General features: G+C 39.1%; 1 protein-coding gene across 4 annotated transcripts in view; it reads left to right on the forward strand.

Moving 5' to 3' along the window:
* Positions 1-25,545, forward strand: part of TXNRD1 (thioredoxin reductase 1) — a 53,418-nt gene that overhangs the window by 21,367 nt on the left and 6,506 nt on the right. For 3 of the 4 annotated variants that reach the window (XM_062011345.1, XM_062011335.1, XM_062011327.1), the window contains 12 exons: positions 1,726-1,835; positions 5,245-5,367; positions 8,956-9,028; positions 9,143-9,262; positions 9,955-10,097; positions 10,224-10,339; positions 12,031-12,256; positions 15,157-15,249; positions 16,927-17,003; positions 18,614-18,770; positions 21,224-21,331; positions 23,048-23,143. In XM_062011345.1, the coding sequence (XP_061867329.1) occupies positions 5,281-5,367; positions 8,956-9,028; positions 9,143-9,262; positions 9,955-10,097; positions 10,224-10,339; positions 12,031-12,256; positions 15,157-15,249; positions 16,927-17,003; positions 18,614-18,770; positions 21,224-21,331; positions 23,048-23,143 (1,296 nt within the window). In that variant the 5' untranslated portion in view covers positions 1,726-1,835; positions 5,245-5,280. Of the gene's footprint in view, positions 1-549; positions 680-1,725; positions 1,836-5,244; positions 5,368-8,955; positions 9,029-9,142; positions 9,263-9,954; positions 10,098-10,223; positions 10,340-12,030; positions 12,257-15,156; positions 15,250-16,926; positions 17,004-18,613; positions 18,771-21,223; positions 21,332-23,047; positions 23,144-25,545 lie in introns of those variants that run through there. The other variant, XM_062011355.1, reaches the window with a different exon arrangement.

Consider the following 25,545-nt stretch of genomic DNA (forward strand, 5'->3'; position numbering starts at 1 on the left):
GCTGATTTACTTCTGGAAAGTACCGATTTACCAGGTTATTGTATTTGCCATTAACGGATAGAATTTTATGGAGAGCAAGCACATGATGTGTAGAGTGCTTTCTGCTTTGTCATCCTGCCCGTGGCAGGTTGCCCAAACCAAGGGAGAGGCTCCTGGCAGCAGCAGCTTGCATACGAAGTCTTTCAAGTCTCTGCCAGAGGTTATGGTTGCCTTTGTGTTTTGGGGCTATTGCTAAAGCTACGCACCTATAGCACAGATCCACCTGAAAACAGAGATGTTTATATAAATGCCTGTGTTGTCTAAGCTAGATGTTTATCTCATTGAAGAACATTCCTGAGGTTGTTCAAACTCGTTATAGGAATAAAATATAAATCTTCAGTTGCTTTATTGCACTGCTTTGGTACTATACTAAAGAAAAAAAAAGTTATTCTTTGTGAGGATTATGACCATTGTTCAAAACCTGTGTTCCTGCTTTTCTGCGTATATATATGCAAATTAATTCCTGGAATCCTTCCTCAAGCTAGAATTGGCCAAGTATTAGCTATCAGTAATATTACATCGACTGTTGCATAATGCTTCTGATCCTTAAACCCCTTTATTATTATCAGCAAAGCAGCCTTGCCAGTACCTTTGTGAGATAAAGGAATATTGCCACCAAGCTTCAGAGAAGAAATCAGAGGTGACAAGACTACAGAGCAACTTAATGGCTGCATTTTTGTATTTATGTGTGTGTGTGTGTATGTGAATGCTCTTCAGGTTTGTGGGCTTAGTGCCCAGAGAATGTATACGCATTTGGTATGGCTGTCTAAGTATGTGCACGTGTCAGAGTTAAGCTAATTAATACTACGTTTGCAGAGCACAGTATGTGTGTGATTAAGTACAAACAATGTATTGACCCATTTATTGGTAATTAAGCTTAATGTAACTCAGAGTTATGTGGAGGAAGACAAAGCTGATAATGGATTCCAATCAAGTATTAGCTTTCCTCTTCTTTATCCTCTTTCCATGCCATATCAAATAAAGTATTACCATGTCTAAAGATGTTTAATTTGTTCTTTTCCACTAATACGTTTAACCTTTTCTGTTGGAGAGTTATATCTGCAATATATTTAATCGTAACCGGTGGGCAAATGGATTTTTCCAGACTTTTGAATACAGTTACTTAGATAATTTAATAGTATGAGCAATACCATATGCCAGAAATTATTTGGGGGGACGAGAGTTGCATAGAAAAAAAAAATCTCAATAAATTGAACTGAAATAAGTTTCCAGGGACCTAATTGCCAGAGAAAAATACAAACATCTAATTCAGATTTAAAAGCACGACATAAGAAAAAAATGACTGCTCATCAGCATAAGAAAATAACTTTCTGAACAAGAAAGGTAAAAATAATCATTTCCCTTTAAATCTGAACTTTCAGGCTTAGCCACAGTGAATCTTATTTCCTTCCTTTGTTCCAAACACATTGTTAGATTGGCAAAAAGTACTGAAATCCCGGCCAACTCTCGTATGGGATTTTAGTTAAAGAGAAGAATATTGCAAGTCATCCTAACGTTGCAAATAACTCATAATGAGTCGCCTGAGGCACGGCTCCCCCTGAGACAGGCAGTGCCGCCGACGAGGAAGCCGCCAGGCCACTCCCCCAGACAATTTGTCCTGAGAAGCGCAGCCTTCATAAAGGACGGCTCTCCAGACACCACGCTATTTTATTCTTTATTTCGCAGAGGGAGCACAGAAGCTGCAAGAAGGGCAGTGTGAAGTGACGGCAGAAACTCCACAGCTGGTTGGCTTTGAACAGGAGAAGCAAACGGGAGACGATGATAAAACTTTAAAGGTAGGAGGAGATACATTTTGAAGTCTATAATTTAGTTTTGGCATTTAAAAGTAATAACAATGTAGGCCTTCTCTTAAAAATTGTAGTTCTTGGGAGAAGAGTGAAGAAGATCCGTTCCCAGGATGGTATTGCGGTCATGAACAAGTTTCCACGGTAAATGGGATGTGAAGCTTGTCGAGATCCTGGCCACTTAGGAGCAGGTTTAGGGAAGGTGGTTTCAGGGGGAGGTGGTTTCAGGGGGAAAGATTGTAATCTGCTTTGTCTGTCTCCTTTTGTGAAGGAGGATTATGAAGAGCTAATTGAAAATGAATCAAAAGGTAGGGAATAAAAGCTGAAGTTTCTTAATCTGTGTGAAAACATAAAGCTTTTTTCTTGAAAGAAATTTAGAATGATGTAAACAGTGACCTAAGCAAATTTCATGAGTATGTATTGTGGTTTCATTATATGCATCATAAAGATACCGTTCCTGGTAGCTGGGTCTGATGACTGTGTGGGAGTTAGTCTGCCCTTAAGCTTCACACCATCCTGTTGCCACTGAGCGAACAAGAAGCTGAAAAGAATGGTGTGCTTTCTCTAGTTTTATGTCCCTAAGTACAAGTGAAACTGCATATCACTATCCAATATATGCCTCTTTTTAATTCTTACTCTTATTGCACTAGGAAATTTGAGCCTAGTCAGTGAAAGAATTAAAACAGGGAAAAAAAGGGAACAGAATGCAAAATAGATTCAGTGGTGAGGGTATATACTGGGGTGGGGAAGAAGAGGAAGAAGTGTTGTTTTTTGATGTCTTCACAGTAGCAATCAGTGTTTTCTAGGTTTTCTTTTACTATCAACATGCTACCCAGGGTTGTGAAATACTGTTGAAATCTAACTTTCTACAGTCAGACGCACAGAGTTTCTGCTGACATTGCCGTGTAATTTGCTGGAGGGATGGGGGATTTTTCTCAGTGATGTGGCTGCCCTGGCAGCAATCTCTAGGGGAGATACAGTTATACTTACAAAAAGAGAATAATCTAACTTGAGAGGAAAATGACAGTAAAATGGGTTGAGCACAAACGCAAACTGGACACCCACAAATCCATGGGTCCTGATGGGATGCATCCGTGAATGCTGAGGGAGCTGGCTGATATTATTGCTAAATCACTCTCCATCATTTTTGAACAATCATGGAGCACAGGTGAGGTGCCTGAGGACTGGATTGAGGCCTATGTCACTCCAGTCTTCAGAAAGGGCAAGAAGGACAACACGGGAAACTACAGGCCAGTCAGTCTCACCTCCATCCCTGGAAAGGTGACGGAGCAGCTCATCCTGGATGCCATCTCTAAACGCATGAAGGAAAAGATGGTTATTGGGGGCAGTCAACATGGATTCACCAAGGGAAAATCCTGCTTGACCAACCTGATAGCCTTCTATGATGGCATGACTGGCTGCGTAGATGAGGGGAGAGCAGTGGATGTCATCTACCTTGACTATAGCAAAGTCTTTGACACTGTCTCCCATTACATCCTCATAGGAAGTATGGGTTGGATGAGTGGACAGTAATTGGCAAAAATGAGCTGAGCATCTTTAGTTGTACAATGGGATCATTTTTTTTTTTGGCCTCAAAACTCAGTATTTTACTTTCTTATCCTACTGATAATTAAAGTTTAGAGAATTGGAAGGGAGTTTTTGTATTACGGTAAATAATGGTTAACTTTGAGTTCTTAATGAAGACAAGATTTGATTGTGACCTATTTAAAAGTTAGCGTGAAGCTAAGCTTCTGTGAGAATGACAGAAGGTAGTGGGGTAATGGACTAAAGCTGGACCACAAAAAGTTCTGCTAGGGTGATGGAGCCCTGGCACAGGCTCCCAAGGGAGGATGTGGAGCCTCCTTCTCTGGAGATTTCCAAACCCACCTGGACATGTTCCGGGTGAAGGCAGACTTACTGGTCAAGGCAGACTTACTTTAGCAGGGGGCTGGACTAGATGATCTTTAGAGGTCCCTTCCAGCCCCTACCATTCTGTGATTCTGTGCAAGGGCTTCTTAATGCAAAATGAAATTAAGATGAAAAGAGAAGGGATCTTTCCTTCTTTCCTTCTTTCCTTCTTTCCTTCTTTCCTTCTTTCCTTCTTTCCTTCTTTCCTTCTTTCCTTCTTTCCTTCTTTCCTTCTTTCCTTCTTTCCTTCTTTCCTTCTTTCCTTCTTTCCTTCTTTCCTTCTTTCCTTCTTTCCTTCTTTCCTTCTTTCCTTCTTTCCTTCTTTCCTTCTTTCCTTCTTTCCTTCTTTCCTTCTTTCCTTCTTTCCTTCTTTCCTTCTTTCCTTCTTTCCTTCTTTCCTTCTTTCCTTCTTTCCTTCTTTCCTTCTTTCCTTCTTTCCTTTTATTTGCCATAACTGTTCAGTAGTACTCAGTCAAGTCCTACCCAGTTAGGCAGATAGAAACACAACTGAAAGTAAGCAGATTTGCAGAATGACTTAAGTCATTCTTTTATTTAAGTCATTTCTTTTTATTTAAATCATTTATTTTATTTACATTTTCAGTCTTAAAAGCTTTGTCATAATTTTGATTGATACCCAACCGATTTACATCAGAAATTGAATCAAATTTTTACTCACTCCAGATCTTGTCCTGCAGTTTGAGAGGCTTTGAGAGTTTTTCCAGCAGCTCCAAAGGCTTGAAAGTGTGAAGGCCTGACAAACTGGAGCTTTGCAAATTAAGTACTTAATACAAGACAGTGCAATGTTCTTTGTGGCATACAACTGTCAAAATGCATTTTAGGACTTAACAGTTTGTTTTTCTGTGATTGTAGTCATCTGATCAAAAGGAAAAACAAATCCTTGTGAAACTGTAGTGATCACACTTGATCCATTTGATTCTAGTTACAATGCTAAAGCAAAGTAAGAATAAAACACAGACATGTTACAAAAGTGTAGTTTTCAGAATTTTTTTCATTCAGTTCTATTAATTCAGTTGTTAAGGCATGTAATTGCAGATTATTACAGTGTTGTAAATGCTTGTTGTATTTTCCTGCTATTACATGTGGGAGAAGGAGGAAAAACACTAATTAGGAAAGTCTAAGGCAGATTAAAAGAATGAAGTAAATTAGTGGAATGCCTATGTCAGCAGGTACGTATCTCATCCTGGAGGACACAGTATGAGGAGGCGCTGGAGTTGTGTTGATGTAGAAAACTAAGCTCTGCAAGGAAACCCAGAGCTTGAACAAACAAAACTCATAGTTCAGTATCTAAATCACTTAGGTATCTAATAGGCTTAAGAAGATGACATTTCAAAAAGCTAATTAAAAGCAGAACTCGTAAAATTCAGATGCAATTATGTTCCCTTATCACAATATTTGTCACTGAAAATATTAATTTTTGAGCACTGTAGGTAATGTTTCAGTGTTCCCTAATCCTTTTGTTTTCTCTGTTCAGGCACATAAGGAAGGCAACCCTGAGAAACCACTGGAAATGAACGGGCATACGTCAGTGCCACATTCCTATGACTATGATCTCATTGTTATTGGTGGGGGCTCAGGTGGTCTGGCAGCTGCCAAGGTATGAGAAAGAAAATACAGATTTATACTTCCTTTGTAAGTAGGTGGGTTACACCTCAACATCTTTGATCTCCGTTTCTGTAACACTGCAAGGACATAACACTTCTATCTGATAAGTGGGATTTCTTTTGAGATGAGCTCCAGTTATACAATCTTATTTTCCTTATGTTCTGAAGAAGAAAAACATTAAAATGTCATAGTATGCTTCTCGGTAGAGTGATACTTGGTCCCCACTAATGAGAGGTGATGCTGTTGGAGAAGAGCAGGTAGGTATCTCAACAGTGCTTATTAGCAGTTGAATTAAAATTCAAGTCACAATTGAAAAGTTTTAAAAACTGTTCAGACTTAACATCAACATCTTTCCAGTTTTATCTTAGAGTAATATTTATTCAGAAATAGTTGTGTATGTTGTTTTAATTCTTCACAATGGGGGAGATTGTGATTTGTGAGCTTATATAGTTGCATAAATGGAGATCTTGTCTATACTTAAGCAGAGTTAGGATCTCACCCTTCATTTCTGTGGTCTGGTACTTCCCATCTGTAGCCAAATATTTTCTGAGTTTTGGTTAGGATACGTGTCTAGAAGTAATTTAAAAAAACCACAGTGGTGCAAGATATACCAACTCAGTCTTGTCATTATCCCAAATATTTGAAACTTGCTGAAATTTAATATAAGGCAGCAACTCTTCTTTACATCAGTAGTTAGGCACGATTTACCTCTTCTCACTGTGGTAGAATTAACTATTTAGAAGTGAATTGAGCATTCCTAGAAGTAAACTATTGCATTGCCTGAGATCTGGAGCTGAACTATTCCTCCAGACAGGGAGTATTTCTTTTGTTCTCAAGAACTGAAAGAGATCAAGGAGAAGTGAAAGAAAATGAGAAAGTATTTCAGCATAGCACTGGATTCACACTAATCCTCAGTCCCTTAGAAGATCTTCTGTTATAATGGATGAGTGCAGTGCTGAGTGGTAGATTGTAATGTGCCATATGTCCGTAATCGATTTTGGTACTTGATTGCTTTTCTATTGATAGGGAAAGCACATTGTCATGACACATTGTCATGGTGTAGGATGAAAAATAAGATCTATAAAAATTCTGACAACCTGCAAAGATAAACAGACACCGTTTTTTAGAGAATGGGGATGTTCTAAGGACAGAAGAGGGTAACGTGAGTGACAGGCAGCTTGAAGTAATGCAAAAGCAGGTTGCAGAAATAAAAAAGCCATCTGTTGAAATTTCTGTAAGGAGTTTGTTCTGCTAAGTTGTGAAGCTACAGCAGTGATGTTTATTGCATCATTTTTCAGCTGCGAGACAGAAAAATTGTGTAGCTAGGAAGATAAGATGCATTATTCCTTCAACTCAATGTATAAAATGTGTCGCTTCTTAGTGTTCTCAAGTGATTATAGAGTAGAACAGAAGATGACAGATCAATAAAGTTAACATTGCAATCAGTAGTATGTATTTCAAATCAGCTTCATGAAGTTGAAGTAAAACTGTTTTACACACGTGAACTTCTGAGGTAGATCATTCAGATTTTTTTTTGGTGATTTAACAATCAATACTTGAAAAAGCAAAGCAAAAGGAAAAAAAAACCCCAACTGCATAGTTCTTATGCCAAGTTCCATATATGTGCCTTCAGATTTACATCAGTTTAACCACGTTGATTAAACATAAGCTTTTCACTGACACACACAGCTTTATGTGCATGTCTTCCATTTCTTCTCTGCATTGGGCTCAGAGTTTGTTACTTTGGAGGCACGTCTCCACAGTGAGTGCAAACACTGACAAGCTGACTCTGTGGAACTCAACCACAGGCCCAGACCAAAGTACCATGCCACTGCTATCAATTCACACAGAAGAACTCCAACCTTAAGCTACCTTTACGACCTCAAGTTGCGCTAGGGGAGATTCAGGCCGGATATGAGGAGAATTTTCTTTACTGAAAGGGTTGTTAAGCCTTGGAACGGCCTGCCCAGGTTGGTGGTGGAGTCACTGTCCCTGGAAATGACTTAAGAGATGATTGGATGTTGTACTTAGGGTAATTGTCTAATGCTTGATAGGACTGGGACAAGGGCTGGACTCAATGATCTTAAAGGTCTCTTCCAGATGAAACGATTGTACGATTCTATACCTTGTTATGTTCTTGCAGTGCTGCACTGAACCCTGTAAGTTTTGAAAGCCTACAGGTCAGGTTTTGTTACTGTGGATGTATTACTCCGCAGAAGTGATTATATCTCTTTGAGGTCTCTACTGAGGTGGCAATGCAATACTGTGCTCAATAATGTGAGTTCTAGTTATCTAAAACTAGTAGAGCTCTTTGAAGCTGTTTTTAAGAGTTGTCATTATAAAGGAGCTTTAACAACGCATCTCGTTCCCTAAGCACCTTTCTGAATAACTTTTTCAGAGGTACTACTAATGGATGGAAATTAGCTTTTGCACCAACCTTGATCTTTATCATAAGCAGAAGTCCAACACATTAATATTTTCCAGGGTTGTCTACAGCTTGTGTTTTTTGAAATAAAAATGTCTGAGTGTTTTGCATAAATTAAGGTACACTTCAAATTGAAATTCTGGTTGTCAACTTTTTGGATTAACAAGTATTTCTGGTAACATAATGCTGAAATCCGTCGAGCTCCTCCCAAACCAAACCCAAGGCCTTAGGGTAATATCCTGTGCCTATAGTTGTTACTGCTTACATGTCTGAGTGCTCATCATGTGATGCAGCACAGTCGTGGTTACTCCAAGTGTCAAAGTTACTGAATCTCATGGAATCTGTCGTAGTTGTTTCTCAACTAAGTAGTGCTTTTACTTAAGTATTCTCCTCTGTTACCAGTTATCACTGTCATTTTGCCCTTTCCTTAAAAAGCATAAAAGGAACAATGGAATCAGTGTAGAAATTGCAGTGCTTGGTATCACATACATTTATTGTAGGTTTGCTAATGAAACTTCTTGGGAAAGATCATGAAATATATCATCAGTTTTCTAGTCTGGATGACATCTGGACATCCTGACAGTAAAATCAACTTGACATAGGTTGACTAGCTTGAAGAGCAAGAGCTGATCCTGTCAAATACAGATTGTGCTCACAGTCAAGTGTTCCCTTCCACTACAAAGAAGAAAGATCGGATAAGCACAGTTGTAATGCTTGGCTACGTGACTGCTTATGTCATTGTGTTATGTGGTTTCAAAGAAATGTTGTCTGAAACATCTTTGAAAGGAAAACTGGATTAATGAAGAATTTGTTAAATATGTTAAAAGTAAAAGGCATGTTGGGACATAGTGTGAACACGCTGACAGGATAGAGAAGAGGACTGGAGGTTTGCCTTCCAGAGTCTTCTGTGTATCAGCTGGTGCCCTGCTGTTGTGTCGCAGGGTGAATGTCTATTTTTTTTTCTTTCATCTTTTTTTCCTACTGACTGCACGGATTAATTCAGAAGATTAATTACTGTCTGGCTGTTTCCTTGCAAATCATTCGTTATTACTTGATTAAAAGTCACAAAGCTTTTCAGCAACGCATCATGTTCCAATCTACTCCAAATTTAACCTCTAATATTTAGATCCGTGTCTTATTTAATTTGTTTTGCAGGAGGCTGCCAAATATGAAAAGAAAGTGATGGTGCTGGACTTTGTCACACCTACGCCTCTGGGAAACTCATGGGGTAAATTTCTTTTCATTACAAACCTTTTACAAAGACGCTTTACTCGGAGACTCTGATTTTTCTGTGAGATCAGCTGCCCTGACTTGAAAAACACATTCTGTTCCTTTCTCTCAGGTCTTGGAGGAACATGTGTAAATGTCGGCTGTATACCTAAAAAACTGATGCACCAGGCAGCTTTACTGGGACAGGCCTTGCAAGATTCACGCAAATTTGGATGGCAGTTTACAGAAGAAGGTTTGCACTTTTGTCATTTATGCTGAAAATCCAGGGATTCTTTTAAGAGTCAGCTGCTTGTTGCACTTGAACATGTGCTGGATTTAACAATGTGAGGCAACTTCAGAAAGGTTACACGTAAACTGTTAAGCACTTTTCAGGCCTAAAACCATGGGGATTATTGCCCTGTAGCATTTGATGTGTTTATTATTAGCTTCTGATCATGTTGATATTTGATAAGATTGCTGTGTGAATAAAAGTAATGAAGTACTCCTCCGTTTTGAATGTATCACAACATGTAAGGGATACTCCAGAATGTTTTCTATTAGAAACTTTCTCATCATCATAGGCAAGGATTTCTTTTCCCTCAGTGTTTGAGTGTAATTTAGCGTGTAATTCTGTAGTGGGGAACATGCAGAGACACCTATCAGATTCGTTGAGCAATATCACCTGCTCACAGCATGTGTCAATATAAAACTATCAATAATGTACTAAGTCTTAAATTTTCCATGTTTTAAGTCATATCTCTTCCACTGAGACCTCTTGGCTTGTCTACGCTGATGTAATTCTTTGAATTTCAGTAAAGTTACCTTGGAATTAAAGAAAAGGTGTGTGGGTCCTGAAAAAAAATCTGTCTGAGAATACAAGGTTCACTATGGAAAATGAAGAACTCACAGACTGAAAGATGAACCTTTCTCTTTTGTTTCTAACAGTCAAACACAACTGGATGACCATGACAGAAGCTGTTCAGAATTACATAGGTTCACTGAACTGGGGCTATCGGGTTGCACTGAGAGAGAAGAAGGTCACATATGAGAATGCATATGGAGAATTCGTTGGGCCACACACAGTTAAGGTATTCCTAGCCCTGTTGCTGGGTCTTCCTATAGTACTTTCAGAATAAAGATGCTTTTCAAATAGAATAATTTTTCCCTTGGTAGGACTGTGAAGTACTTACTTTGGACTAATACTTTGTCCACAGGCAACAAATAAAAGAGGAGTGGAGAAGCTGTACACGGCTGAGAGATTTCTCATTGCCACTGGTGAACGACCACGCTACCTGGGTATACCTGGAGACAAGGAATACTGCATTAGCAGGTAAAACCAAGGAGGAATATGAAGTCGATCACCATGTTTAAGTGCTTCACCTGTAAGAGAAAGTCAAGAAGCCTAAACAGATCTGCTTGGTTGCTGATGTTCTTTCCTATGTTAACTTTTCATTAGGGGGAAAGTAAGCACAGAAGAGTAGCTATTAGACAGATTTTAGATTTTTAGATAATAGACAGGTTTTAAGGTACCTAAACCACTGATGTCTAACAGACACCATAGGACTGTGAGTGTCCTGTGTGAGTGTCCACAGGCTGGCTGGGATGTTCTGTTTCTGACTGATAACAGCAGTAACCAAGATTACCTTAGATCATGTGTGTATCTATCATAAAATTAATCCAACAGGTCTGCCCGTTCCCAGTATACTCACTTCCTCTCTATTCCTTATGGTCTTCCTGTTCACATATTGAAGTTTTTTTGGTAATGAATAGTAAAGTCTGCTAGAAAGAACCCTCCCTGCTCAAATACCAAGGAAAGGAGGAGTTGCAAAGCAATTTATGTTGTGAAGCTGATAAAAATGTGCCTGTGTTCATGCATTGGAGAAGTCTTGCAACTCAACGCAATTTTTTCCAGCTATTCAGTGAAGTTGATTAAACTTTACGGAAAACCAATTTCAAATGTCTGATTAATTAATGAGATCAAGCAATTATAATGTGCCAGGCAAATGGAGTAACTTTTAACATAGGAACAGAGGTTAAAACTGCAGGCTTGCAAAACCTATAGCAATGAAGTAACTGGCGTAATTGCTGTGAAACCAAAACACAGTGTTGGATGTTTCCCTTCCAGTAAGTAGTAGTGAAGTTAAAGGTAACAGGTAATATAGCCTGTGAAGTGGTACTTCAAAATAGCATTAAGAGTTAGGAATGCCAGAGTTAAAGGCTGTCAGACTGGAGCCGTCTCTGTAATCTTCCCTGGGTTCCCTGGGGGACAGGAACTATGATGTGTCCTTTAATTACGCAAACACATTTTACTCCACCACAACATTTGCAGAGAGCATCTTTGTTTAGCCTTTGCAGTTGTTGACTGAGAAAGAGACATTCTTTTAGATTTAAATCTGAGGCAGATTTTGACAATGAAATTTTCCAAAGTCCCACTGAGCAAGTGGGATACCTCTATGCGTCCCCGCTTCTTTGAGAAGCCCTGGTTTTATAGTGCAGTAGAACTGATGTAGCTTGATGAAGTAATTGAAGGAAAAGGAAAGCAGACAAACAAACATGTTTTCCATAATTTCATACTTCTATCTCTGCCTTTTACCCTGGTTTGCATTATTTGTTTTATTGTCTGTGTGTGTTCCATATTGTGTATAATGTTTTAGCAAAAGGATGAGTCTTCAAAGAGGTGAAGATGATATTTCTGTGTTAAAGCTGAATCTCTTCCTTTTAGCTTGCAGGAGCTAAAATTTGCAGCAAAATCTTTGAAGCAAGATTGATAGAAAAAAAGTCCCAAAACTTACTTTTTAAAATAATTTGTCAAAAGTTTCTGTTAAAAAAAACCACCTCAACATTTTTGTGGTGATTCAGAATTTTCATCCTTTTTTTGCGTGTACTCCTGATTAAACTTTTGAGTCTCTCACTTACTGATCTTGTATTTCAGCTGAATTTCTGAAAACTAAGTTGTCAAGTTCTTCTGGTTGTCTCTAATTTTTGTTTCTCTTTTTTTTTCCCTGTTTTTTTTTTAACCAGTGATGATCTTTTCTCTCTACCTTACTGCCCAGGGAAAACCCTGGTGGTTGGAGCTTCCTATGTTGCCTTGGAATGTGCCGGATTTCTTGCAGGTCTTGGATTAGATGTCACTGTAATGGTGAGGTCCATCCTCTTAAGAGGGTTTGATCAGGATATTGCAAACAAAATTGGTGAATATATGGAAGGACATGGAGTCAACTTTATTAGGGAGTTTGTGCCGATCAAGGTAGGCTCAAAGTGGTATATGACTACAATTCATTGTAATCTCTCTCTTATAATGTTTTAAGATGTACGTTATATTACTCACTACAAAAGCTGAAATTGCAATATAAGACTTGCTACAACACAGTTTGGGTGAATTTTTGCTTTAAATTCAAGTCCAGGAATCTTATGAAATTAAAACATACAGTTTAGTTGTAGTATTACAATTCGGTGATATTCCAGAATTCGTTGTTGGGTTAGTATACATTGCATTAAAAATGTTGTTACTCTTGCTCATCCTGGTCCTACAAATGTTGAATATACTCTGATTCATCAGTTGTCCTCAAATCTGTGAAACTTCTTGCAGGCTCATAATTAAGCAGATATATGATTTCCTGTAAGATCAAGGCTAGTGCATCATGTTTTTCATTACCGGTTCTCAAATTCTCAGCTGCCAAACATTGCTTACATGCCCAGGACCAGAGGACTATCCAGAAAAGTAAACAGGCTTTAGAAGTATCTATAGAAGACATACATCTCGCTGTATAGATGTGTGTATGTATATATAGATCTGTCTTTAGAAGTCTGTATATCTACATGTATATCCTTTACTTGGCAGAGTCCTTAAATACTTGCTCAGTTTTTGTTGGGTTTGGTAGGAGTAATTGTGCAGCTAGTTATATGCATGTATAGGCAATTTCAGATCGAAAAGCAGGTTATCTTAGTTCTGGAGCTGTTCTAATGTACAATTGCCTTGTCAAAGATTTCAGAGGATACTTAACAATATTTTTCCTAATTTTTTTTCAGAATAATTAGCACTTGATTATTACAAAATGGGAAATAATGTATTAAGTATTTTCAATTTGGCAGTAAACTAGCATTACCAAATTTAACATTTAGGGGATTAAGGCATTAAATCAAGTGAACACTGTTTATTTTTACCCTTAGCAATATCAAGAGTAGCTTGAAAAAGGCTCTTACCAGTTACTGTGCTGAGAATCTGACCCTCACAGAGTGCAAGAGCTTTGCTGTGAAAAGTCAAAGAGGATGTTTCAAGGAACCTTGGTTTTATGCATGTTTGCGTTGCAGAAATCCCATGCTATATGAAGAACAGGGATGGTTGTCTAGTTTTTCATAGAATCATGGAATGGTAGGGGTTGGAAGGGACCTTTAGAGATCATCCAGGCCAACCCACCTGCCAAAGCACGTCCACCTAGATCAGGTCACACAGGAATGCGTCCAGGAGACTCCACAACCTCCCTGGGCAGCCTGTGCTGTTTTTGTAGGCTCTAAGAGGGGATGAGAAAGAAGGAAACTTTTACAAGCAAATAATTGTAACTATATGGCAACCAGTCACCTCCAAATGCCCCCAGTGAAGAGCAGTCCATCACCCAAGTGAAAAATGCACTTTTGTGTATTTTAACTTGTCTCTTCACTACATGTCTGCATATTTGTCCCTGTCTCTAGTTAAGGATATCTTTAAACTTAAACTGCTGGAGATGTTTTTAGCAGGTCTTCTCCTGTCTTTCAGACATTGTTTTTGAAATTATGCATGTTGTGCTTATTAAAACCTTTGTTGGGAGACAGAAGATGAATTATTATAAATAATGCTGCCTTTGAACAGGAGCAGCCTAACACAGAGCTGCTTTAAAGTTGGTAGGATGCCACAGAAGTTTTAGGCTTTTTTAAGTAAAAACAATAAAGGACAGAGGAAAACAGAACTTTGTCAGAAACTTTGGTTTTTTTCCGTCTCTAAATACTGAATATGAAGTAGGAACTAGGGCAGATGTAAAAGTACTTTTTCATCTGTAGAACGAACAAACACTAAAGTTTCCCAGAATGAGGTGTTAACACTTACATGTCTCTTACCTGTACAGCCGACTGTAGGAAGCAGCCGGGCACTTTGCTGTTTACTGGGATGGTAAGGGAAGGGACTACAGCTGAGGAGATCCAATCCTGTCCTTGCAGCCCAGTGAATATTAATGAGGACATAAAGTAATTCACCTATGTAGTTTCAGATGCCATTCACTTGTTTAGTTGATTTATTTATCAGAGAAGAAAGGAATGTTTGGGAAAAAAGGCAGTGGTATCGCTCAGTCTGCTTTATTGTTCTTTGCTTTGTAGTGGCAGGGGATGTATTTTAGGGTTTTTTTTGTTTCAAATAAACCTTATTTTTTCTTACTCTGAACAAAGAGCACAGATGCTTTGCTAGAGTAGACAGTAAGCTGCTGAATTACTTGAGAGAGAGATTCTGTAGCTGAAACAAGGAATATTTATTTTGGCTGACCTTGGGAGCTCTGAAGAGGGGTTTTTTCTTTAGGTGATGTTTTTTTTCAGCCATTTAGAGTCAGCTACTGCCCTCTTCTGCAAGGCCATAGCAGCTTTGTATGTCAAATAATGTAACTGAAACAAGGTAAAGGCCTGTACTCCTAAGGGCTGATCTATAACCATGGCTTCCCATGGGTGAAAAGCACGATGGCTTCAAGGTGCCATTGGAGAAAATGTCTGGTGGTGTTTCACAAAATCACAGAATCTTAAGGGTTGGAAGGGACCTTGAAAGATCATCTAGTCCAACCTCCCTGCAAGAATTTCCTTCTCACCTCCTCTGTCCCCCTTTGATAGCAGCAGCTCATGCGATGGGCTTGGACAAGAACTTAGCTGTCAGCCAACTTTTATAAACAGAAATGAAGTCCTCTTGTGTTGATTGTAAGAACAAATGCATGGAGATAAAATGTTTAAATACACAAGCAATAATCTCAAACATAGAAAAAATGAAAATATCTTTAGAATAAATAATTTTATGCTATAGTTATACACACTCAGTGATAAGATATGTTGTGGGACAAAGATATGTTTTCATATCTTTATTTGAAACTAACCCTCCTCCCCTTTTTTTTTTCTTCTTTTTCTCCCAAAATGTTGTAGGTTGAGCAGATTGAGGAAGGAACTCCTGGAAGATTGAAAGTTACAGCCAAGTCCACAAAGGGGAACCAAATAATTGAAGGGGAATACAATACTGTGAGTCCCATGTATATACCTGAAGAACATGAAATAACCTTCCATTTGTAGCTGAGATTTTACAGGGTGCTTTTATCCATAGTTTAGATTTTTTTAAAGTTATTTTAGTCATTAAAATATGCTAATTGCACACAGTCAACAGGTAATTAATGTGACATAATTGATGTCCCAGAATCCATGGGCGTGAGTCTCATGTGCCTTTGCCAAATCACTTCCATGCTTTTGAAACCTGTTTCTTAGCTTAGGGATGTAGATGAGCTTGGTAACGTGGAATCGGTTGCAGGGGTTTTCTGCAGTAGGATATTTGTCATAAACAACAAGTAATGATTTAGAAGAGCTTTCATAGTAACCAAAGCTTGTTCTGGAGTTAGCACAAAGCAATGGTCTGTGCAAGAGCTAAGTAAACAGATGTCTTCTCAAGATGCAGCACCTTCACCAAAGCAAAAACACCCTGTGCCAAGTCAGTCAGAGAACTTTGTTACGCCCATAAAACAATAAAATTGCAGTGTGCAGGTATATCATTATATGTTTGATTGACTGTTTCCATGACTGTTTCCATCACCTCTCACCTCACTCATTTTCTTAGGCTGAGAGGGGGAAAAAAACCAAATTGCAAATGAAGTATTTGGAACTACACAGACTACATAAAGACAAGCATTTGCCAGCCTGGGATTTTAGACTGCAAATACTGTGTGCCTGTGACCTCATTTACCTGTACAGTGCATCAGTCATCCCATAACAAGGACATGCCTCAGTGCATCTAATATTATTGTTAAACTTTCCCATAATAACAGTGCTGTTGCACAGTGTTGCAATACTGTTTTTCTTGGTCCATAGTGGTGAAAGCTTTTTAGCTAGCAAATTGGTGCTGTCTGTTCATCAGGGAAACTTCTGAATTCTTACTGCTAATTCGTCTTTGACTGAAATGCTGTCACTCCTCATAGAAGCTGCAAGCCGTATGTAATGCATTTTAAAACCTTCAACTCTGAAGATCTGGCATGCAAATCTAGAAGGCTTGAAGCAGGTCTTGGTTTCCTTCAGCACAGTTCTTAGTTGTTGTATGAGAAGCATTGTGTAGTTAGCTGGGCAGTTGTCCAAGACTGCAAAGCAGGTAACACTTCTTGTGATAGTAGGCTGGAACCCTTGTTTTGCTTGTTAAGGTAGCCAAGGTGATAGCATGGATAAAAATTGGGCCTGGTTTGTCTGTCATTCTGAACAAATGTTCAAACAAGTAATATTCTTTGATAGTGACTTAGCTGAAAGCCTGTATAAGTAAATTTTATTTTCTGATCAAAACAAGGATTATCTTAAGGTCCTTTTATTTATTTAAGCATCCAAGTTTCCTTCCTAAAGAGCCCTTTCTTTATGGAGCATTTTGGGATCGCCTGCCCTGGTATGGATATGGTATAACAGTTTGTTATAAAAGTGTGAGGAAACAAAGAATGTGTCCCTAGCTGCTATTTTCCAGGGAGAGTTATTTGGCTATATTTAATTTAATCATTAAAACATGTTATTGTTTGGTCATGGTGGTGGTGTGGCATGTCTTTATGAATGTACAGTGGTTAACAAACATGCTCATCTTAATGTGACCAAGCCTTAGATACAAATCCTTAGTATATAATGGAAATGGACTTTTTAAAATCGCAAAAGTGGGTAATGTGCACTGTTGTTTTTCAGGTGTTGCTAGCAATTGGAAGAGATGCATGCACAAGAAAAATTGGTCTGGACAAAGTTGGAGTGGTGATCAATGAAAAGTAAGGACTAGAAAGCCTGTGTACCATTTGCTGCTGAGCTTGTGCCATTTAGTGTTGCAGTGGCAGTAATGTGTAGGCATTCATGTGCTTTAAGGAAAACTTGTTTCATGTTTTCATGGGTTAGGAGACTGTGTAGCAGGTAGCTTGGATTTTCTCCCATAGTACTGCCATGTTTGTCCTTTTGATATTGAAATGTCAATTCTTAAATGCTGGAAATCAAAAATGTCTGTTCCATTCTGTCTAGGTTCACAGGTCAGTTGCAGCTTCTTCCAGTGACTGGGCTTTCTAGGATCTGTTAGTTGTTCCTTTTACATCTTATTTCTTTTTTGTCTCTACCACCTCTTGGGTCAGGAATCGTTTTGTTCATTCAGGCTTTCAGTGTGGTGGAGTTTGTTAATATTTTAATGTAAACTCTGATATATGTTTAATTTGAAATACAAGGTCAAAGTAGAATTCCTTAAACTCACTGTTGGAGCTGGTAATGTGTTTTAGGTTTTGGAGGAGTTTACTTCTTCCCGTTAGAGCAACCTTTGGAAACAATCTGTCCTGTAGAGGAGCATTTCACGTTTAATGTAGTGAGGTCGTTTCACCAGGGGGTGGAACTATCGGTAACATTTTCAATTGGTAACTAAAACGTCTCCTAGGCAAGTGGGGACTAGATGATCTTCCCTTTGTTAGAAAGACACAGGGCCATGAACTTGACTTGGTAGTCTATGGAAAAACAGTGCAGAGGGTAGCTTGCATATGAACACTATGACTGGTGTTGCTGAAGGGAGCTGTTGCTATGTTCTAAATACATGAAAATTTTGGTCCACTGAAAATTGGCAGACCCATGTTGTCTTGTAGAACAGTACACATCTTTCTGACATCAAGACACCTATTACTAGCTTATTAAAATGTACTATAAAATTATTAGCATAAACTATGTATTTGTGAATGAGGGCACAATTGAGAAAGTTGGATTTTAGTAGAGGAATCACAACTGGTCTTTTAAGAAACTGACTCTGTGCCTGTCTGATTAAGTTTCAGTGTTACATGTGTTTCCCACATTGATTACTGCACTATCTCAATTATTAATAAAGTAGGAAATATTAATAATTAAAGAGTTCCATTAGCTCAATATACCTTTAGCTAAAACGGTTGTTGGCTGTCCCTCAGGTAGGATGTCTAGCAGCTTGACCTGTCACTATCTAGAAGCATGAAGAGTGAGTTTATAGAAACTGTTTCAGCCACTGGACTGGAATTTCAGTATTGAAGAAATTCTTTTGTACTATAGCTTGAGTGGGAAAATGTCTCTTCCTGTCATTCCTCAAGGTTGCCAGTACACAGCTCACCTGGTAGTAGACAGTGTTTGAGGAAAGGATTTACGCCTCACAGAATAATTGATTCGGGAGATGAATTGCAATTTCACAGTACCCTCCTTATCCAGTGTGTAAATTTCTGTAATTTTGGTCAGATTTGCACTGCTTTACAGTCTTATGCAAGATCGTAAGATTATGGATGTGACTTCTTTCTCTCGTACTTTAAAGGGCCTGGCTCCTGCAAGGTTATTTACACCTCTAGTCTTCACAACAGAGCACTTAGATCTTTTTTCTCAATTCAAATTACAGAACAGGAAAAGTACCTGTCAACGATGAGGAGCAAACAAATGTGCCATATATCTATGCTATTGGAGATATACTGCAGGACAAGCTGGAACTGACACCAGTGGCAATCCAGGCAGGAAGACTCTTAGTTCAAAGGCTATATGGTGGGGCAACCAGAAAGGTAAGGAACCAGTTGCCACAAAACGCTGTCGTCACTCTGCTTCTAAGTGCAGGTCTGCTTGTTTATGGAAAACCCAGTAGACTTTCAAGGATTAGCTTTGATCACTTCAATTTTCTTCTTACACAGACATTACCACAGATACATTCTGCTAATTGTGTAGGAAGAGATGAATGCCTTATGCGTTTAGCAGTAGTCTTTTTTACTCTTAAGAGATTTGATTTTTCTGTTAAGAGTGTAATGCTAATAAAATCAACTGAGGATGTTTAACTTGTTTTTAACTGTATTGCTTCCCTAAAAGTCAGCAATCATTTACATCCCATTAAGTGCTGTAATTCATAGGCAGTTTATTAAATCTACCTATGGTCACAAGGCATGAGCATAAAAATTTCTCTCTCAGAGCCTGCTGTATTCATATTAAGTTCAGCTGTCAACCAGATTTAGAGCTTGATTGAGATGTTTATTTTAGGTTGGCAGGTATTGCAGTAACAAAGTCCTGAATCAGTGTGCATAATGTCATTACATCAGCCCGACAAAGTTTAAAAAAACCATAGCTGGAGCCAGAATTTTTTTCCTTCCTGCAATACTATGGATATATCTTAATTTACATTTTATAGCAGATAACTGTATCTCAAGACATGAAAATCCATGTGCTGCCAAAGAAAGCATCATCTCTTTCAGTGAAGCCAAAAAATGAGTAACCACTTAGATAGGAACCTGGCTTAAATTGCTTCTACAACAAATCTGGAAAGGGTGCTTGTATGAAACATAATTAAGTGTTACAGATAGATGGGCAAAGAATAGTGAGCAGCATCTTAGTTGATTCAGTGTCACAAAGGAAATTAATTAGAGTTGAAATCCAAAGAAGTTAAAATTACAAGAAATGAAATAGAGCTTACCCAGCTGCTAGTCTGCTATGGCAGATGACTAATTTGGTGCATATGGGGAGAGCAGTGTATGTTGTTTACTTTGACTCTAGTAAAGGCTTTTGACACCGTCTGTCGTAACATCCGAACCAATGAAATACGGACAAGTGGGCAGGGCTGGATTTGTAAAGCAGTCTAAAAACCAGCTAAAGGCCAGTCTCTAGTGGTGTGCCACAGGGTTGGATACTCAGTCCAGTGCCTTTTGACATCTTCATTAATTATCTAAATGATGAGACAAAGTGCACTCTCAGCAAGTTTGCAGATGATACAGAAATGAGGGGAAGTGACTTGATGCAGCCAGGGTTTGTGCTGTCACTCAGAGGGACCTCATCAAGCTGGAGAAATGGACTGACAGGAATCTCATGGAGTTCAAAAAGGAGAAAATGAGATGTAACCCCATGCACCAGCACAGGCTGGGGACACATTGGCTTGGAAAGCAGACAAGTAGAGAAAAAAGCTTCAGGGAGATCTGGAGGACAAGTTGTCCATGACCCAGCGATGTATCCTTGTGGCAAAGACCACCAGTGACATCCTGGATTGCGTCTTGCAGATGCATCCTGGCAGAGCTTTGTAGAGATTTTGTCAGCAGGTAGAGGGAAGTGACCTTTTCCCTTCTTGGTTCTGGTGAGACAGGTTTAGATTTTTATGTCCAGTTTTGGGCTCTCCAGTACAAGTACAAGAAGGACAGGGCAAGTCCAGCAAAGGACCGTGGCTATGGTTAAGAGACTGGAGCATCTGACACATGAGGAGAGGCTGAAACAGCTGGGAATTTTTATACCCTGCAGAAGAGATGGCCTGGAGGGCTCTTAAATCAATGTGTATTTATACCTGATAGTAGAAAGTAAAGAAGAAAGAGCGAGACTCTTTTCAGTGATATGAAGTGCAAGTACAAGAGGCAATGGATTCAAACTGAAAACAGGAAAGTTCCATTTAAACATAAGAAAAAACTTCTTTACAGTGAGGGTCAGAGGTTGCCCAGAGAGGGAACCTCTCGAACACTAAGGCTCCAGTAAAGTCAGAGGTCAGCATTTGCCTCTCGTGGTATTTGATTGGGCACACAATATTAGCTTTAGTTCTAGCAGTCCCCAAAAAGGGCTGTAGTTCATGTCTTGTGATTTTGAAAGAAATCAATGAAAACATCGTTGATTAAAATTATGATGTTTTTTAGATGATGGTGATATCTTTGCAACATCTTCAGCTAAAAATAGCATGCTTTGTAGAACCAGTTGAACAGCCTACTTTTTATCTCTAGTTTGACCTGTAATCTGTTACTTTTTTAAAAACAGGGCACTGAATTTCCTCTTCCTTTTAATCTATGCATACTAATATCAGTGTGTCTTTAAACTGTCTTTCTGTTCCTGCTGTAGTTAACACTTGTGGAGAAAACCAAAACTGTGGTTTAATTTAAAACAATTAAAAAAACCTAGAATTACAAATAATCCAACCTTTTCTCCTGTCTTTTTACCCAGTGTTCTGATTTTATTGCTAATGTTGTGTGGGTTTTTTTGTTTTGCTTTGAATGCCACACAGTGTGACTATGTGAATGTTCCAACTACTGTGTTCACTCCTTTGGAGTATGGAGCCTGTGGGTATTCTGAAGAGTCTGCGGTGGAGAAGTTTGGGGAGGAAAACATTGAGGTAAATGCCTTAGTTTCATCTGGATTTTAAGGTCCCAGTTTGCAATTTAAAATGGTGTTAAGAGTCAATTAAAACAGCATTCTGTGATTCTGTGATGTAAGGCAGGAGGTGACTAGGTACATTTTTGTCTCCCTTGGCAGTTCCTGCACATGTTACAAAAATAGTCCTCAATTTCAGTAGCTCTACTTGCAATTATGTTCCATTTTTGGCAAACAGGGCTTGAAGGTGGAATATTTGGTTAAAAAACAAACAAACAAAAGGGTTTCTTTGTGTCTGCTAGTTCCTCAGGGTAAATTAAAGCTGAATATGTGCTGGAAGTAATACATTGGTTTTAATGTCAAAGTGGAGCTTTTAGTAGCCATGGTGTGGTAAATTCCTTGCCGTGGTGATTATGAAGTCAAATGTTATACTCATTTTTCCTGTTTATTTTGACTACGCAAGGAGGTATGTGCTTAATTTTGCTCATGTGAGCAATGTCTTTTCATTCACTGGGGTTGCTGGTAAAGAGTGAATATGAAAGCACTTAGTGCCTGAGGTTGTTCTTAGAAAATACTGTACTGACCACATTACAGAAAGATGTGGGGAGGGAGTATGATAGTAAACTAAAGGTTTATGTCCCATGAAGATCACCCAAGGAGGATTATTTGGGGAAATAAGCAGATAAGTGGTGACTCATGAAGTTGAGAACTTGCCTCCGTCTTCAGTGACATTTTTAGAATTGGCAATGTGGCAGATACTGTTAACCTGACTACAGGGCAAAGGCTTAAATTGTTTTCGGCCCACAAAGTTTGTATATACCCAGTCAAATTTTTGTTATTGGATCTTTTATTATTGAAGAGTTATTAAACTCTTGCCACTACATGTGAAGGATGAAGGATGGAGTTATGATCAATTAAAATTTTATTTGAAATAGTAATCAATTTGAGATTAGCTTATCATGGGAGCTGCTGGGAGTTCTGGGTAGAACTGTGTGTGTCACTGTGAGGGTGATGGAGCACTGGAACAGGCTGTCCAGATGAGTTATTGAGTCTCCTCTGAGGACATTCAAAACCCATTTGAACGAATTCTTCTGTGACCTACTTGAGGTGGCCTGATCTGACAGGGGGGTTGGACTAGGTGATCTTTCGAGGCCCCTTCCAACCCTTAGGATTCTGTGAAGACAGCCTATTGTTTTCTGAGATGTATGCTCTGCAGGTGAGTGAGCAACTTCATCTGTAGTTAGGAATCTGTCCAGTGATGCTGTTTGGACCAGACAGTAAAATGTGGTGTTTTTTTAGTGTACTTTCCATTTTGCAGCAAAACATAATCCTATCTCTCCTAAACCCAATTTCTGAGAATATTTCTTCACTTTTTTCTGCTCTGAGAGATATTTTTGCCTTCATTCCAGGTAGACCCAGAGACAATACAGCTTGTAATCGAGACAGGGAAGCTTGTATTTTTCTAGTTTAATGAGGGCATGGTGAGCTGCATCCTGGAAATGTAATATACTTATGGCTTCTTTTTAATAAAATTACCGGATGACACTAGTGCTTGCTTTGTAGAGGCTTCCTCCTTTGGCATTCATCTAGGAGAAAAAGTCTCACCCTGATTTCAGATATTCCAGATGCTATGTGCATGCCTCATTATTTAAGATAATCTGGCACTTTTTGGAAGGTCACTCTCTCTGCTGTGAAATTACACAACTGTTTTTTTGTTTAACCTGTGTTTTATTTCCAGGTATACCACAGTCATTTCTGGCCACTGGAATGGACTGTGCCATCTAGAGACAACAACAAATGCTACGCAAAGATAATTTGCAATATCCAAGATAATGTAAGTACATCTTTGATAGAATCACAGAATCATTTCAGCTGGAGGAGACCTTTAAGGTCATTGAGTCTAGCCTTTGTCCCAGCCCTATTGACCACAAGACCATTTCCCTAAGTGCAGCATCCACCCTTCTCTTAAACACCCCCAAGGTCATCCCCCTGGGCAGCCCGTTCCAATGCTTGACAACCCATTCAGGAAAGAAATTCCTCCTCATATCCAGCCTGAACCTGGTGCAACTTGAGGCCATTTCCTCTTGTTATATTGCTTGTCAGTAAGGAGAACAAACTGACCCCTGCCTTGCTACAACTTCCTTTCAGGTAGTTACAGAGTGATAAGGTCTCCCCTGAGGCTTCTTTTCTCCAGGCTAGACAGCCCCAGATCCCTCAGCTGTTCCTCATATGAGACGTGCTCCAAATCCTTTACTAGCTTGGTAGCCCACCTCTGGATCCTCTATAGCACCTCCATGTCTGTCTTGTAGAGAGGGGCCCAAAACTGGACACAGTATTCGAGATGCAGCCCCACCAAAGCTGAATACAGGGGAGTGATCACCTCCCTCCTCCTGCTGACAACACTGTTCCTGATACAGGCCAGGATGCCGTTGGCCTTGTTGGCCTCCTGGGCACACTGCTGGCTCACGTTCAGCCGGCTGTCAGTCAACACTCTCACATCCCTCTCTGCCAGGTCGCTCTTTCCTTCCAGGGAGAACAGCAGCTAGATGTTCATCAATGGGACCACTGATACCACACCTATGAATGTGTTATTTTTAGGAAATTAAAATAGAAGTTTTTGTGCTTTTTGAAATGTAATAAATTTTTCTACTGACCTCTACTTTGTACAAAAAATATCCATAGGAAAATAGAACATTCTACTATTGCTACTGGTGTGTGATGATACTTCTATAACATAAAAGAAGTAGAGGTCTCTAAGACTGTTCATTAGCTTTGGAAAGTGAGCAGAAAAAATGGTTAGAAGTTTTATCGGTTTGTTTTATTCTCCCCTACCCAAGCTGGGACATTCTTTTCTGAGAGATTCTTCTCTCTGAAATTGAGGTCACTCAGAAACCATCACAATTTGTAACCTCTACAAATCCACATGTGTCTATAAAACTCTTGAGCTCGTTCTAACAGGATTAATGTATCTTGCCTCTACAAATCTCATTTAAGATGATAATGCCAGGATTATCCTTGAACTAAGATAAATTTTCCTGGCAGTGGAAATGTGCAGTACCTGCTGAAGCACAAGCAAAATTATCAGTTGCAGTTGGTTAAAAGAATTGATAGCTCTGCCCTGAATTATTAGCATCTGTTTAATAAAAATACAATTGAATTTAATAATATTCATTATCATGAAGAATAATATGATGTTAAAATATACTCCTGTTAAGACAGTGGCATAGAGGGCCAGCAATGTGCCCTTGTGGTCAAGAAGGCCAATGGCATCCTGGGATGCATCAGGAAGAGTGTGGCCAGCAGTTCAAGGGAGGTTCTTCTGCCCCTCTACCCTGCCCTGGTGAGGCCTCATCTGTAGTCCTGTGTCCAGTTCTGGGCTCCCCAACAGAAGAGGGACAGGGAACTTCTGGAGAGAGTCCAGTGCAGGGCCACCAAGATGATCAGGGACTAGAACATCTCTCACATGAGGAAAGGCTGCAGGAACTGGGCTGTTTAGCCTAGGAAAGAGAAGACTGAGGGGAGATATTATTAACATTTACAAATATCTAAGTGGTGGATGTTAGGAGGTTGAGGCATCCCTTTTTTCTATTGTATCTAACATCAGGACAAGTGGTAATGAGATGAAGCTGGAACACAAAAAGTTCCACTTAAACACAAGAAAAAATTATTTTACTGTTTAGGTGAGGGAGCCCTAGCACAGGCTGCCCAGAGGGGTTGTGGAGTCTCCTTCCTTGGAGGTCTTCAAGACCCGCCTGGACATGTTCCTATGCAATCTATTCTAGGTGGACCTGCTTCTGCAGGGGAATTGGACTAGATAATCTATAAAGCTCCCTTCCAACCCCTACCATTCTGTGATTCTACGATATAGTTATCCTAATTCTTTTATCCTAAAAGAAGTTTTACCTGTTTTACATCTTGCAGTCTTTTTAAGCATCTTGTCACCATTTTGTAAAATTTGCAAACATCTGGTTTTGCTCATCTCCTCTTTCTCGAGGAGTCTGAGCTTGTGTGGAAGCTATTTTAGAACTCATGGTGATGTTCCTAATCCAAAGTTACTTAAGAAAATGTAAAGGTTTAGTGGTGATTTAAAGTGTTTTATTAGTTTGTTTCTAATCCTTGTCCTGAAAATTTGGAACATGTTTAAACAGCTAGGGTTAGAGCTGAAAGTTACCTCGGATGAAAAGTAGCCCGGTAACTATTTAAATCTATAGCTACCTTGGTTTCATTGCTATGGTT

Source organism: Colius striatus, chromosome 1 (assembly GCF_028858725.1).
Source record: "Colius striatus isolate bColStr4 chromosome 1, bColStr4.1.hap1, whole genome shotgun sequence".
Taxonomy (NCBI): Eukaryota; Metazoa; Chordata; class Aves; order Coliiformes; family Coliidae; genus Colius; species Colius striatus.